Raw genomic sequence first — 15,316 nt, 5'->3', positions numbered from 1 at the left:
TCATTCATCCTGGTCAGGCTTTGGGAGGTGGGTTTGCATTGTTTTGTTTGTTTGTTTTTTCCAAAAGCTAACCAGCTCCAGGTCCAACACGACTGCTCCTGGTGGCACTGGGTGGTCCCAAGACTGGGTGGGGGAGTGGGAGTCGGTAAGGGGGTACCAGACAGGACAGGAGGGTCTCAGAGGGGATTGGCCTTTCTTCTTCACCAAAAGCCCCCTGCCCCTGGGTCCCCAGGTCAGCCCACCACAAACCTCACTGGTCCAGGTGGAAGATACCAGTTACTGGGCGCTGAAGGCCAGCCCCACTACCAAGTCATCATCAGGTAAGCCTCAGAACAGTCCTGCAAGGTTGTGATGTTACAGACGAGGAAACTGTGGCAGAGCTATGATTTGAAGGCAGCTCTACCCATCTCCCTGAGCCTCTATCCTTGACCCCAGCACATTCAGCAGGCTCCCAAAGGGGCCAGGAGCTGGCTCTCCCACAGTGACTCTCAGGCCCACCTCTGCGGAACCCGGGGGGGGAATGGCTGTTGGGAATTACAAGGGACCTATGAGAGCACAGAGTGGAAACGCCCATTGCACAGATGGGGTTATGGAGGCTGTGGGAGGGAAGGGGTTGCCCCAACTTCATGCAGGGAATAACAGAGCAGGGACAAGAATGGAGACTACTGGCTCCCATCCCAGTGTCCCCCTCCCCTCCCCAGCCTCCCCACTCATCAAAGCTCATGAAGGCCCAAACTCCAGGTGACCAGGCTGGAGGCAAGACCCCAGGCCCAGGCCACACCAGACCTGTATCAGGCTCTGTCCAGCCCACACCCAGTAGCGGCCTCCAAGGGACAGGGAGAGGGGCACCTGCTTCTAGGTGCCCAGCAGCAGCCACTCAACCAACTAGTCCTCAGAGTCCAGTGGGACCCAAAGAGCTGAGGGAAGGGTCCCCCCCATGACACGGAGACCTCCAAAGGCTACTTTCTGTTATAGATTTATTTGATATTTGAACGGAGTCTACAAGTTCAGACCCTCACGTAACGGATTGCTTCATGGTCGTCAAAGGCTAGTGTGCATTATTTCTGAGGATTACATCCGCTGACATGACACAGAAACACAAACGGACAAAGGGACATAATCATGAAGACAAGAGACGCTAAAACGTGCCTTAGTGTCCAAGTGATTGATCTAAGGCGGGGAACCCTTCTAATGCAGGGACCCCCGTGACTTATCTAAAGTGAGGAGGCCTCTTGCCACCAGGCGCTGAGAGGGCTGCGTGTGTATGCCTGGCACCTGGGACAGAAACTGGAACCCAAACCTAGGGAGCCTGCCCCTCCCAGCAGTGACCTACCCCACCTGCCCCCAAGAACCCCACCTCCAAGTGTCTCTTCTGAAGGACCAGGAGGTGACAGGGCTGATGTTAGCAGCTGAGGCTAGGGATGGCACTGGGCAAACTCATGACACAGGAGGTGGGAAAGCAGAGTCCGGGCGAGGCAGCTCCTCCTGGCTCCTTAACACTGTGACGAGGGACGGACAGGGAGCATGGAGCACCGTTCATCCGGGGATTAGCCAACCCCAGTCTCCTCCTTTCTTGGCAGCTCCAGAACATTCCCTTTGGCCAACAGCCACAGACATGAGTGCCTGCCAAGACACATGGAGGAAAAAGAAAACAAGACACCAAAAACAAAACAAAACAAAACAAAATCCCCGCCCTAGGAGAGGAGAGGAACAAACAGAACTCCTGGACCAAGGTCACACCAGACTCGAACACATCCTGCAGCCTGCAGGCCCCCGCGGTGGGGGGGGGGGGGGGGCAGGGGGGAAACAGTTCAGTGTCCTGCTGCTCTGCTCACGGGAAGCTGCCATCCTGCCCTGAGACCCCAACTCACTGGCCTTCACTGTTTTTTTTTTTTTTAGTTTTTTTTTTTCTTTTTATTACCCCAACCATCAATTTTCAAAGCTTTTAAAAAAAATGTTCTTTTTTTTTCCTTTTTACTTAAAAAAAAAAAAAAATCTAAAATTGATGAGACAAGCCCCAGGCCTGGCCTTTCCACCTGGTGGCCTGCCGTCCCCTGGGCCACACTGCCAGAGCCCAGCCCAGCACCGCTGGGGCGACCGTCACGGCTGGTTCTCCCTGGACCCCTCTGCTCAAGTCTGGGAGGTCCTACCGGTGGCATCACCAAAACAGGAAAAGGGAAACTGCCCACCCTTCCTTACATACTCCCGATCGGAGCTGAACTTTGTCGGGAATGTAGAAGTTATCCAGAGGGAGGGGAAGGGAAGTGGAGAAAAATAAATACCAGAGCTAAGTGGACAGCCCCGGGGATCCGCCTCCCGCAGAGGCGGCCTCCAGGGGGGCGGCCCTGATTGTCCAAATACTGTGCTCGAAGACAGGTCTCTGACCTCCCCGACAGGCGCCCGCCCTGGGGGACGTGAGTCTCAGAAGGAGGGAAGGGGCCAGCCCCTCAGGTCTGGTCCCGGTCCCGTGGCTGCAGCCTGGCCGACGTCCAGCCCCAGGCTCCGGCCCCGACCGAGGCCCGGCTGGTCGTCCCTGGGTCCCGGGGCCCCCGAGGACTCCGCGGCGAGCTGCAGCTCAGCCGTGTGCTGGCGCTCAGGCCTGCTCCTTGTCCGCCCTCCATAGCCGCTCCTTCACCTCGGGGGGCAGTGTGTTAAACAGGTCCTCCTCCACCACCAGGCCGCTGCGCTTGAGCAGCGGGCACTCGCCCAGCTCCACGGGCAGGCACTCCAGCCGGTTGCCCCGCAGCTCGATCTGGGTCAGGTTGGTCAGCTCGCCCACCCGCGAGGGCAGTGACTGCAGCACGTTGTTGCCCAGGTGCAGGGCCCTCAGCTTCCGGCACTGGAAGAGTTCTGGGGGCAGCGCCTCGATCTGCAAGGGCGGGAGCAGAGAGCCAAAGTGAGGGGCGCAGCTCAGACCTGGGGCCTTGGCTGAGGCTTCTCCCCAGCCCCTCACCCCAGGCACCAGCCGCTCCTCTGAAACCCATTTCAGCTCCCTGGGCCCCAGCCGCAGCACCATCTGGCCTAAAGCCCACCTGACCTCCACCTGGGTGGGAAGTCTTAGCTCTTGCGCTCACTTCCTCCGGGAAGCCTTCCCTGACCTCCTGGGTCACCTAGGGCACTCGCGTCCCCCAGTGTCACCGATCCCTCTGCAGCAAAGCTGCTTGATCACCTGTCACTCCCGGACCAGGCTCTGAGAGGGCAGGGCTGGGGCTCCCTGGTCCCCTGCTTTCTCCCAGCGCTTGGCACCCTAAGAAGCAGGTCACACTGGCCAGCTACTGTCAATCCCGCCCCTCCTCCACTGCCCAGGGCTCCTCAGGAGCCAGGCTGTGGGGCCTGCTTGGTTTAAGAACGATTTATGAAAGAGAGCGGCACGCTGAGAAAATCACACACCCCAGGTGCTGAGAAGTACAGGGAGCACTCTGATAGGGGTGAGGACCCCAGCCCTGTCACACCTCCCTGTCCTGGGCCTCAGTCCCCTCATGTGCCAAGTCACACCCTGATCACGAGAGCAGGGGGTCCAGTATGGGTCATCCCCTTCCTAAGTTTGCAAAACCTGAATGATGGGCAACCCCCCACGCAGCTTCCTTCCCAGCGGGCTCGCCCTGAGCGCTGATACTACTACCTCACCTGCCCGTCAGAACCCCCTGTAAATACCGCATCAACACTTCCTCTGCTTTCCAGGTCGGGTACCATTTCACCGAGGAGGCCCTAGAGAAGCTAACCTGCCCAGAGGTTCACAGCTGGAACAGGGGGAGCCAAGCCAGAACCAGGTTCAACAGCTTGGGCTCGGCTATCCGTCCACACCACCGGCGGAGCAAGGAGCAAACAGTGGGGCCCAAGTGGGCCCCTGCTGAGTCTCTGGCACACAGGAAAAGGTCCATAAATGCCGCCTTCTCCCCTGCCCTCTGTGAGGAGTCGGCTACAAACCCAGGTTCTCACCGAACCTATTTGCCAGAACAGTCTCCTTCAGAAGGGCTGGGCAGAAGGGACCCCACTTGATCCCACGTGAGGATAACGGAGAGACTGTTTAATAAGCCCTGGGAGGTGGCTCTGTCACGGTACCCATTGTCCCGCTGAGGCCTGCAGAGGCGGGGTGTCCGAGAATGCACGGCCACAAAGGTCAGGAGAGGGTATAAGCAAACCTTGCTTCCTCTGATTCACAGCCCGCGCCATGCTCCCATTCTGCCAAATATGGCGCTCATTGGCAAGGCCCCTTCCCTCCCTGGACCTCGTTTTCGCCCCTGTAGAACGAGAGGTAGGACGGGCAATGCCTCTCGCCTTCAATGCTCTGTGGCTGAGGGCCTTTGGGCAGACTTGGATCTTGGGTGACTTGTTGTCTGAAAAGAGACCCCGACCTGGGCCTCCAAAAACAGCCATCGTCATGCCCAGCGGTCAAGGATGGAGCCAAGGTGGCCTCCAGGTGAGCAGGGCTAAAGGTCAGGGACATGAAGGTGAGAGGGCATGACGGGAAGTGGGCTCTCGTAGGACAGAGGGGCCTGAGCCTCCCAGAGAGCCCACTCCACCCCCACACAGGGACCCCTGACCCCTGTCTGGTGGCTCAGACAGGGGTCAGGGCAGCATGAAAGGCTTGGCCCATTGAGTTGCCACAGCTGGGATCCACGTGCAGAGCTCCCTCCCTAAAACGCCCCTTCCCCAGCACCCCCTGCCCCAGCCAGTGAGCTGCCTCCAGGTCCCCCAGAGAAAAGAGAAGGTGCCCCAGCAGCTCAGAGCCTCGCCACAGTCACCCTGTCCTTTGGACCTGTCCTTTCCCAAAGGTGTCACTCGGCTGCAGAAGGCTTGGGGTCCAGTCCTCTCCTCCCTCCCAGGGACCTCCATGGCTCCCCGCTCAGCATTGAAGCAGCCCCAGATTCACCTAGTCTTTGAAAAAAAGAGACAATGCTCCCAGAAGCCTCTGGGGCTGTTCCTTTGCCCTCCCCCATCCCAACAAACCACGTGGAAGAAAACGCTCTCTTCAGCTGCGATCCAGCTTCTGCCCCTGTCCACCCCTGAAACCACATGGCCAGAGTCACCAACAGTCCCTCCTAATCCACTGGACCTGAATCCGTTCCTTCAGCCGACCGTCCCACGTGCTATAAACCCACACGCTTGAGCCAGACTCCTCTCTCCCTCCATCCTCTCCCTGCAGTGATGTCGACAAGGACGCCTCTTCCTCCAGGAGCCCGGGCAGGGACAGAGAGGACTCCCTGAGCTGCAGGCTGACCCAGCATGGTCCCTTGGATGTCCCAGGGGCCCCAGACACCCAACATGGGACATACATGCTCCTCTCTGAAAAGCAGTGACCCCTCCTGCATCCTGTTTCAATGACCCATCTTCCCAGGCAGCGAAGTGAGAAACCCCTAGTCCCTCAGACCTCTCCCCGTCTCCCCCGTCCAATCCAGCCCTATCCTGTGGATTCTCCCACCAACGTCTCTCCACCCAGGGCAGCCTCCGTCAGTCAAGGCCTCACCCCCCCCCCACCCTGCCCACCAATGATGCCACCAGGGTTTTCTGCCAGCTCTTGACTTCTCCCTTGTGCCCCTCAAACCCAACGCCTCACGCTGCAGCAAGAACAATCTCTCCCAGTTATCAGTCAGCTCGTTTCTTCATCTACTTGGAGAATTTGGTGAACATCTGCTGTGTCAGGCACTGAATGAAGAGCCAAGATCCCCGTCACCGGACGAGGGCAACAAAGACCACACGGAAACAAGCAGGAAGACCAGGACCCCTTCCGGCCCTGACCTCAGGGGAAAGTCCAAACTCCAGGGGCCGCTAGCTCACCGATCCCCCCCACCAACCCCGCACTGTCAGGACCTACTGGACTCTCCATTTCCCCTTCATCTGGCTAACTTCCCCTCGTCCTCGGGGCCACGGGAGACGTCCCTTCCTCCAGGACGTCTGCCTGCCCTAAATCTGGGCTGACACCACCCCTGTGTTCGACCAGGAGCCTCCAGATGGGCAGCCGGGAACTTTATGTGTCCCTGGGTCCCCAGCACCTTCCTCTACGCTACGAGTGCTCGAAAAACATCCGCCAAATCAATGAAAGAATGAATTAATGAGTCTGTAGACCACGAGCATCTTTCACGCCTATTCAGGTGAGTTTAAACCTGGGGAAAGAGCAGCTAAGGGCCTGAGCTGGGTCCTGCCTCCCCTCCCGGTCCACCTGCAGCCCCAGGTAGCTCACAAGGAAGGAGGAGAGGGGCTCCAATTTAAAAGGATGGGCCCAACAAGCACCAGCCCAAGTGAACTTTTCCCCTACTAAGGCCTCTGGCATTCCAGGGGCGGGGACAGGATGTGATTAAGCAGTGAGCAGGGGGTCTCCTTCCTCGGGACAGTGTGCCTGTCTCCAGCTCCTTTCCTGAGGGGTGACCTCAGCCGAAAGGCCTGATGTGATCTCAAGGTCCTGCTAGGGGTGAGGAGCCAGGGGTAGGGGACGGAACTGCGAGCCAGGCTGGATGCCTGATGGGTCCTCCACCTGGAAGGGGGGCCCAGCAAGCCCTGGGAGGCCACACAGAGCTGGTGCAGGGCCCGTGGGCCGCCAGGACATAGGAGGCAGGTTACAAAGGGTCCTGAGGTGCCTTAGTCGGGCCCAACTCCATAGGCAATCTGGCCCCCACACTATGCTCTGGGGGAAGCCCTTAAAGAAGGGGCTGGGATCTGTCTGGTGCTCCCCACATGTGGCTTCCCTCCAGGAGTCCAATTTTTCTGATTCATGGCCTGTCCCAGGCCCTGGGGGCAGATGCTCCCACGTGAAGCAATCTGGGATCTGACCTCGGTCCTTGGACGCTCACAAAGTCATAATCTAGGGGCGGAAGATAGAGTTTGTGACTCTTTCTCTGATACAGGGGAAAGTCAGGGTGGTTTGCAGTAAGGGAGGCTTAGGGAAGAGGGGAGGGAGGCCCAGACCCTCCAATCTGAGTGACACTGGAGGAAGTGTGTCCTTTCCTGGGGTTGGGGTGGGGAGGGGATTTCAGGTCGCACCTGCCCCTGCGCTTGAGGCTGCTGGAGAGAGTTGCTGCTCGGAGCACGGTGCCCACACTGCGTGGGCTGCTTGGTGCCCCTGGCTGCGGGGGAAGGAGGCGCAGAGGGGATATTGGAACCAGGTCTCCACAGTCCCCACCCCGGCGTTGGAGTCCCACCACCACTTGCCTCACCGTGTCCCCACCCTGGAAGCAGAAAACGGGAACAGATCACTCTTCCCACAGGTCCCCAGGACGGGTGGGCAAGGGGTGATCCTTCCATGGCTGTGGCTTTACTAGCCCCACAGGGGCCAGACCACAAAGCCACAGGAGCACCCAGCCCTCAACCCCACCCGCCTGCCTCTGAGAAGGGGCCCGTGGGTGTGGGGGCTTCCCTGGCCAGGCTAGGGGCTGGTACACACGGTTTCCTGGGTGTCTCCAGGGCGTGGCCTCCCACACGGCTGGCCTGAAATAGTGTGCACAATTTCCTCTCCAGAAAGGCGGGTAGTGACAAGCAGAGGGAGAAGCGTGTGTCGGGGGGTGGCGAGAGCTGCAGAGACCACCCGGCTCGGCCTCAGTGAGCACCAGCCACCCACGGTTTCTGCGCCCCACGGGCCCAGGTCGGCCCCTCAGCTCCCGATGTGGTCTAGAACAGGCTCCAGGCTAAGCCTCACCTCCCACAACCCCACCCTTGGACCTCTTGTCCCTGCACGTCCCCGCCTACGTCCCCGCCTACGAGAAATCTGCCCCAGGTCACCTCTGCGGGGACGGACACCATCCCTCCCGGCAAGGGGATTCTGTAACATCCTGTGGCAGAGACAGCCCCCGGCAGCCCAGCGATCCCGAGTCAGGAGATCCAGGGGAGGAGTAGGGATCGGCCCCGGAATCTGTCAACCAGCCCCTCCCAGGTGGTTCTGGGGACCACAGGTGAGGACCTCCCCCAGCTAGGAGCATCTGACCATCCCGATCACCCAGAGATGCCGAGCCTCCGGAGCAAACCCCTCCCCCCACGCCCCCCGCCCGCCCGGGGCACTGACCCGGTTGGCCGTGACGGCCAGGTTCTGGAGGTTCTGCAGGAGGCCGATGTCCGCGGGGAGGAAGGTCAGGTTGTTGTGGCTGAGGTCCAGGTAGCGCAGCTTGCGGCAGTAGAAGAGCTGGGTGGGGATCTTCTCGATCTTGTTGCGGTTCAGGTAGAGGCGCTCGAGGTTGGTGAGGTTGCCGATCTGGATGGGGATGTAGGCGATGTGGTTGTACCAGAGCTTAAGGCAGGTGAGGCGGTGCAGGTGCTGGAAGCTGATGATCTCCTCGATGGTCTTGAGGTTGTTGTCCTTGAGGTCGATCTCCTGCAGGTTGTGGAGGCTGAAGATGGAGTGCGGGATCCGCTCCAGGTCGCAGCGGATCAGCTCGAGCTCGGTCAGGTTGACCATCTTCTTGAGGCTGTTGAGCACGATGAGCTTGGTGCCCTCGTTGCTGACGGACAGCTTCTGCAGGTGCGCGCCCACGTCGGTGACCACCTGTGGCAGTTTGCTCAGGTTGCTCTTGAGCCGCAGCACCTTCAGGCGCTTGAGCTCGCGCAGCCCGTCGATGACAATGTAGCGGTTGTTCTCGGCGCTGAGGTTGCCCGTCAGGTGCAGCTCCTCCAGGGTCTTCAGGCTGTAGATCCACAGCGGGATCTCCTTGATGTCCGTGAACTTGATGTGCAGGGCCCGCAGGTTCTCGCGCAGGAAGGCCAGGGCAGGCGCCTCGATCTTGGCCGCCGTGTGGTACAGCCAGAGCTCCTGGAGCCCCGTGAGCTGCGCGATGCTGGGCGGGATGGTCACGTCCGGAATCAGCTCCAGCTTCAGCACCTCCAGCTCCAGCAGGTCGAACACAGTGTCGGGGATGCCGCTGAGCATGAACAGGTGCAGCTCCAGCTTGTCCTGCGCGTTCTTGGTGAGCCGCTGGCGCAGCTTCTCCAGCGTCCACTCGTTGTTGAGGTTCAGCTGGCGCAGCTTGTTCTCGCTCACCTCCGACAGGAAGACGGCGAAGCGCTTCGAGTAGAGCGGGTCGTACTGGTCGATGAGGTGCAGCATAAAGGCGAAGTCATTCTTGACGTCGGGGATGTCGCTGTAGCTGCTCTCCTCGCGGATGGACTCGAACGAGTACTTCTTGAGGGAGCGCCGCAGCATCCACCCAAGCGTGTACATGCAGACGAGGCCGTAGAAGATGACCAGACTGATGTAGAAGGACGCCAGGATCTTGAAGAGTGTGGCCAGAGGATGGGCGCAGCGGTAGGTGCGGTAGCCCGTCAGGCTCTCGAGGTCCACAGTGCAGTCCACGTCGAACTTGATGTTGTGCACATAGTAGACGGTGTAGCAGATGATGAGGACGAACTTGATCACCTTGATGATGGTCTGCCGCATGTACAGGCGGTACACGATGTCCCCCTCCTCCACGTGGGTACGGAACTTCTTCACCTTCTCAAAGAGTGCCTTGGCCTGCTCCCCCTCCTTCTTGTCCAGCACGCCCGTCTCCGAGCGGTCCACGATGCCCTGCTCGATCCGGGACTTGGTCCGCTGCAGCATGGGCACGGTGGCCTCCACGTCCTCGCTGACCGTCGACGACTTCTTGTCCATGGAGCCGTTCATTTTGCTGAAGGCCGGCTTCGGGTCGCTCTCTTCCACCACCGTCTCGGACAGGGCCCGCGTGGTCCAGGGCGAGTCGAAGCACTTGAGCAGGATGGACACGAAGTGCTCCAGCTTCGAGCTGGTGCGCGGGAACTTGAACCAGAAGTTGCTGCAGGCCAGGAAGATGAGCGTGTGCAGAAGCACCAGGTAGGGGAAGTACTTGGCGAACCAGTGCAGGCGGTTCTCGTAGCAGACGGCATCCACGTAGTTGTACTGGTGCCGGTCCAGGTCGTACCTGATGCCCGTGGGGCCCGTGCCGGGGGTGGGCAGCACGGTGGCATTGGGGTAGCTGGGCTCCGGGCCCGGGGCTGCCCAGCCCCGGAATGAGTCATTGCAGGAGTCCTTGGTGACCCACTTACAAGGCAGGCAGATCATCTTGTCCTGGGTGACCTGGAGCGTGCCCCCGAAGACCGCAATCATCAGCATGACGATGGAGATGTAGTCGGTGAACACGTCCCACCACGGCTTCAGGATCCGGTATGCTGGCTGCGTGTCCGCAAAATAGCGGAGCTCTGTCACTGGAATCATGGTTCAATCTGAAAAGGACCCACAGGAGGGGGTTAACCAGGGTGGCCTGGCTGTCCGGGACCCTGGAGTCGACGCACCCACTGTCCAAAATTTCACCTGGTGTCTAGGTGGGAGACGTCACAGCCTTGCCACTCACAGGGGGGCCCAGCGATTGGCCTCTCTCCAGAAGCCAACTGGTCACCAGGTAGCTGGGAAACCACCACCAGAGAAGGCAGGCCGCCTCCCCATTTAACAGACATGAAGATTGAGCACTGACGTCAGGAGCCGCGCCGACAGACAGCTAACGTGGCTTCCCGGGGGTTCCAGCGGGAGCCATGGGGAATTCCTGTCCAGACCCCATCCTATTAATGATCAGGTTGACCAGAGGGGCTTGTTGAAATCTCTCAGTTCGCTGGGAACCCGGTGCTGTGTCGCTGCCCCAGTGACCAGAAGAGGTTCCCCCTAAGTGTTGGAAATCTAAACGTACAAGAGGGGCTCAACGTGAACTCACTTTTGTAAAACAAATGGGGAAGTTTAAAAAATTCCGCAAGGTTTCATGTAATTATGTCCATATAGGATCTGAGGGGAGAGACACACACACACACACACACACACGCACACAGGCACACACACGTATGTACATGCATGGTAGGGGGTGGGGCCAAGCAGAGAAAGGACAAGAAAACAAGACCGGTCTCCGCCCCACACTAGATGACGTCACATGTATGATTATTACCTCTGGCTCTGTGTATCTACATGTCTATAAGGAACTAAGCTCAGGGAAGTAAAGTCACCTGCCCAACATCATTGTACTGCTCATGGCAGAGTCAAGACCAAACCCAGGGCTGTCCCTCCACCTCCCCACCTGGGTCTTCATTGCTGCGCAGGCCCCCTGTCCACCTGCCTATCCCAAGAGCACCAAGAGATTACGCCCCGGAGTCCAGCTTCTCTGTCCCCTGGGGTTCCCAGAACTCAGGTCACGACGGGGCCAGCAGACACCACCACCCGCCCTGGGCCACCGGCTCCAGCCCAGAGGTCAGCCTTCCCAGGGAGGCCAGGACTCCCAGGCCAGGGTGAATGGCCACCCCACAGGAAGTCCCGGGCCGCTAATGACCGGCTGGCTCCTCGTCCCACCCACACTCCTAGGAAGGGGGCACTCCAGGGGCGGGCCCGCTGAGTCATACAGCTGGCCTTCAGCTGAAAGACATTTGGACACTTGTCCCTCCCTTCCCAGTTTCCCAAGTCCACATCCAAGCAGGCACCCAAAGGTTGGCGACAGGAAAGGAGGAGGGGCCAAGGCAGAGGGCCTGAGGGCATGTAACAGCCTGCCCCTGGAGTGTCCAGAAAGAGACTACCCCGGCAGGACGCCAGACGCTGGGGGCGGTGCAGGTTATGACCAGGCAGGATGTGGCTGCCGCCTCGCCGTTAGGGAGAGTGGGTGTGCCAGCCTCCCAGTGAGGATACCCAGCTTCCCAGCGAGGATACCCAGGCTCCCCGCGAGGACACCCAGCTTCCCAGCGAGGACACCCAGCCTCCCAGTGAGGAGTTGCCTCTGGGCCCCTGCTGTCCTGGGCTTTCTTTGCATATGTCACCTCTTGACTTCCAAGGTAGACACTGTTCACTGCTCCATTTAAGGTGAGGGAACGGGAGGCTGAGAGAGGGAGGAAACCGCCCCGTCCGTTCCCTTCTAGCGTGTCTGGCTCTTCCCCTCCTCCAGCCCCAAGCACCTGGTTTCAAGCACATCCTGAACTCGCCACCAGCCCTTGGCTCAGCCCTCTGGGGACAATAAAAGTGACCCAGGTGTGTCCATGCCTCAGGGACCTCTCGGTGAGTGTGTGGGGAGCAGTGGGAGAGGCAGGGGAGTGTCCAAACTGAACCTGCGAGCCTGCGACAGGGCAAGGCGCAGCCGTGGCTACAGCCACCTCCCTGCGGAGAAAGGCTTCATGGAGGCTCAGGGGGGCAGAGCCAGGGGCCCTGGCTTGGAAAGCAGAGCTGGGGGTCCAGCGCAGGACCAGCCTCATTGGGGGTGGGCGGTGGGGGTGGCCTGTTCAGAGGGTGGGGTCACCCTCTTGCTCTGCCCGTGCTCCCGCCTCTCCTCGGCCACCAACTCACTGTGGAACTCTGGACAAGTCACAGTACTCCGCTCCCCCACCACAGGGTTTTGGGAAAACGCTGGAAAGAAGATACAGGGGCCAAACCCCAGGCCTCAGCCCCCAGGGATGCCAGGGAAGGGGCTCCTGCTCCACGACCAGGCCCCCAAGAAGAAACAGCTAGGGGGCTGGGCAACCTGCTCTCCAGTAGCTCTTGCTGAGGGCGTGGGGGAAGTCGGGGCCAACAAGGCTGAGCTGGGATCTGCCGGCCTTGACCTCGCTGCAGGGCCTGGGGAGGCCCTGGCTGGCTCCTGCCCTCAGGTTCTGCACAGACACCTCAAGCGCCGCTGAGGAGCGCCCCCGGAATGTCAGACTCGGCTTGCTTAGCGCAGAGTGGGGCAGGTGGGCCGAGCTGCCCACCATCCTGCTCCTCTGGGGCAGGAGTCCTTGGAACACAGCGGGTGCTGAGCAAAATCAGCGGGTCTCAAGAGAGGGCCACGAGGGCGACAGGGCAGGGCAGGGCCTGGGTGTGGCGGGGAGGCAGCGCAGCAGTGAGTTTCAGGGGGATGTGGGCAGAGCTGCACATCGGGCAGGGAGGAAGCCGAGGCAGGGCTCCTGGCCCTACCAGCTCCACCCAGCCCAGAGGGCCCTGGGGAAGGAAACAGATCCCCTAGGCAGGGATCTCCCTGCAGGGACCGGCCCCAGGAGCCAGTGACTCAAGGGCACTCAACACCCAATGGGAGGGGTGGGAGTGGGGGTGGGGCAGCTGCCATTCCCAGACTGAAGACTCACCGCCAAGTCCAGGACGGGCACACTGCTCTGGCACCTTTTTTTTTTTTTTTTTTTTTTTTTTTTAAAGTCAGCTCCACACCCAACATGCTGAATTCACAATCCTGAGATCGAGAGTCGTGCTCTACCGACAAAGACAGCCAGGAACCCTCACCCATTTTTTTTCTCAAGATTGTTTTATTCCGGTAATATATACATAGGATAAAATTTACCCCTTTAACCTTTTTTTAGGTCTATGATTTAGTGTCGCTGAATACACTTCCACGGTGCAGCCGTTGCCACCACGGGTCTCCCGAATGCTTTCACCTGGCTGAACTGAAACCCTGTCCCCAACTAAACTCTAGCTCCACAGTTCTCCTTCCCCAGTCCCTGGCCACCACCATTCTACTTGTTTTTTGTCTTTTTTTTTTTTTTTTTTTTTTGAGAGAGAGAGAGAGATGGGATGGGGGACAGAGGGAGCTGGGTAGAGACAGAGTCTTAAGCAGGCTCCATGCCTAGTGCGGAGCCAGATGCAGGACTTGATCTCATGACCCTGAGATCAGGACCTGAACTGAAATCAAGAGGCAAATGCTTAACCCACTAAGCCACCCAGGCACCCCTCTACTTTGTCTCTATAAAGTTGAGTAGCCTGAGTACTTCATAGAGGTAGAATCGTAACAGTATTTGTCTCGTGATGTCTGGCTTATTTTGGGTAACAGAATGCCCTCAACATTCATCCATGTTTTGGCATGGATGTCAGAATTCCCTTCCTTTTCTTTTTTTTTTTTTTTAATATTTTATTTATTTATTTGACAGAGAGAGAGAAAGAGAGAGAGCACAAGTAAGCAGAGCAGCAGGCAGAGGGAGAGGGAGAAGCAGGCTCTCCGCTGAGCAAGGAGCCCGATGTGGGTCTCAATCCCAGGACCCTGGAATCATGACCTGAGCGGAAGGCAGCTGCTTGACCAACTGAGCCACCCTGGCGTCCCTTCCCTTCCTTTTTAAGGCTGAAATATTCTCTATAACCATTTTACAGACAGGGAAAAACTGAGGCTCAGAGAGAAAAGCCATGTGCCCAACTTCACACCACCTGTAAGTGACAGAGGCCACCTTCAAAGACAAATCCACAGGGGAGCCCTGGCATGCAGGGCCTCCAGGGGGCCATGGTGGTCAGGCAGATCCCACATGGCAGCTGCCTTGGAACAGGGCTGGTCCAGTCGGGAGAGTACCATAGGGAAATGGGGCAGATCCAAGAAGTGGGGATTTTCCTTCCCAGTTACAGAAAGAACCCTTTCCAGGCCATTTCGGGCAGCCAGTGTGCTCATTCCCTCCCTGTACTGAGCCCTCCCTAAATGGTACGGCGTCCTAGCAGGGGTGTGGAACAGCTTCCCTCCCAGGGCCTGTTTCGCTGTCCTGAAGGGAGCAGAGACTCTGTTGTGGATGTGACCACATTTTGTAAAAGATGGTCAAGGTACCCAGAGGCATGTGATCCCAGACCTGGGCCCATCGTGGACGCCTCCCTTCCAACTGCATCCCATCCCGAGGTCTGCCAGCGAGACTTGGTTCCAGAGCCGCTGATGCCAGCAGACACCCCCTTGTCCTGGTCACTCCTGCCTCTCACTGGCATGGAGGGAATGACGTGTCCAGGAGTCAGGACTCCTTCCCTAGAAGGTGGCACGCTGGTCTCCCCGTCCATAAACTGGGGGGTAGGAACAGATGCCCCACCAAGTTCTCAGGACTATCAGAAGTCACAGAAATGAGGATTTCCAAAATGCCTGTGTGTGGCCCCCGGGTCAGGAGGAGAGCAAGCCCCGAGCTACGTGGTGTGAGCTTAGTGCTAGAGGGACAGCAGGGTCAGCTGGGGCTCCGGCCTGGATAGTGGAGTGACCCTGGGCAGGTGTCTCCATGTCTCTGAGCCTTAGCAACCCCCGATTTGAGGAAGGGGGCTGAATCAGACGAGGGCCTGACCCCCCAGACCAACCCTGACCTCAACAGACCGTCAGGGGTAATTGAAAAGTGCCCAGAACAGGAGCAGAAAGGAAGGAAATGGAAGAAGGAAAGCCACCCACAGGCCTCGCAGTCACCTGGCAGAGACGCAGGTAGGCGGGGCCTGGCCCGAGCAGGGCAGTGAGCACCTCCTGCCACTAGAATGCAATGTGGCCTTTTCAGTGGACCAAGGAGCTCTGTCTGTAAGGCTACTGAGGAAATAAGCGAGATCCAGAAAAATAAATAAATACAGTCCCATAAACCCTTGACCAAAGTCCCTGCACTGTGGGGAGGGATGGCCTCTCAGAGTGGGAATAAGAAATAGAATGAAAGGATGGGGCGCCTG

General features: G+C 58.9%; 1 protein-coding gene across 2 annotated transcripts in view; it reads right to left on the bottom strand.

Annotated features, from left to right (window-relative positions):
* Positions 1 to 1,996: 1,996 nt before the first annotated feature.
* LOC111146368 (leucine rich repeat containing 8 VRAC subunit A) overlaps positions 1,997 to 15,316 on the bottom strand; it is a 28,018-nt gene continuing 14,698 nt past the window's right edge. The window contains exons 3-4 of one of the 2 annotated variants that reach the window (XM_022501900.1): positions 7,994 to 10,158; positions 1,997 to 2,869 (exon numbers count right to left, since the gene is read on the bottom strand). In XM_022501900.1, the coding sequence (XP_022357608.1) occupies positions 2,594 to 2,869; positions 7,994 to 10,150 (2,433 nt within the window). In that variant the 5' untranslated portion in view covers positions 10,151 to 10,158 and the 3' untranslated portion in view covers positions 1,997 to 2,593. Of the gene's footprint in view, positions 2,870 to 7,993; positions 10,161 to 15,316 lie in introns of those variants that run through there. The other variant, XM_022501901.1, reaches the window with a different exon arrangement.

This window comes from Enhydra lutris, unplaced genomic scaffold (assembly GCF_002288905.1).
Source record: "Enhydra lutris kenyoni isolate GAN:26980312 unplaced genomic scaffold, ASM228890v2 scaffoldscaffold13, whole genome shotgun sequence".
Lineage (NCBI taxonomy): Eukaryota > Metazoa > Chordata > Mammalia > Carnivora > Mustelidae > Enhydra > Enhydra lutris.
The sequence above is the reverse complement of the archived record's forward strand: the minus strand, read 5'-3'. Positions and strand labels throughout refer to the sequence as shown.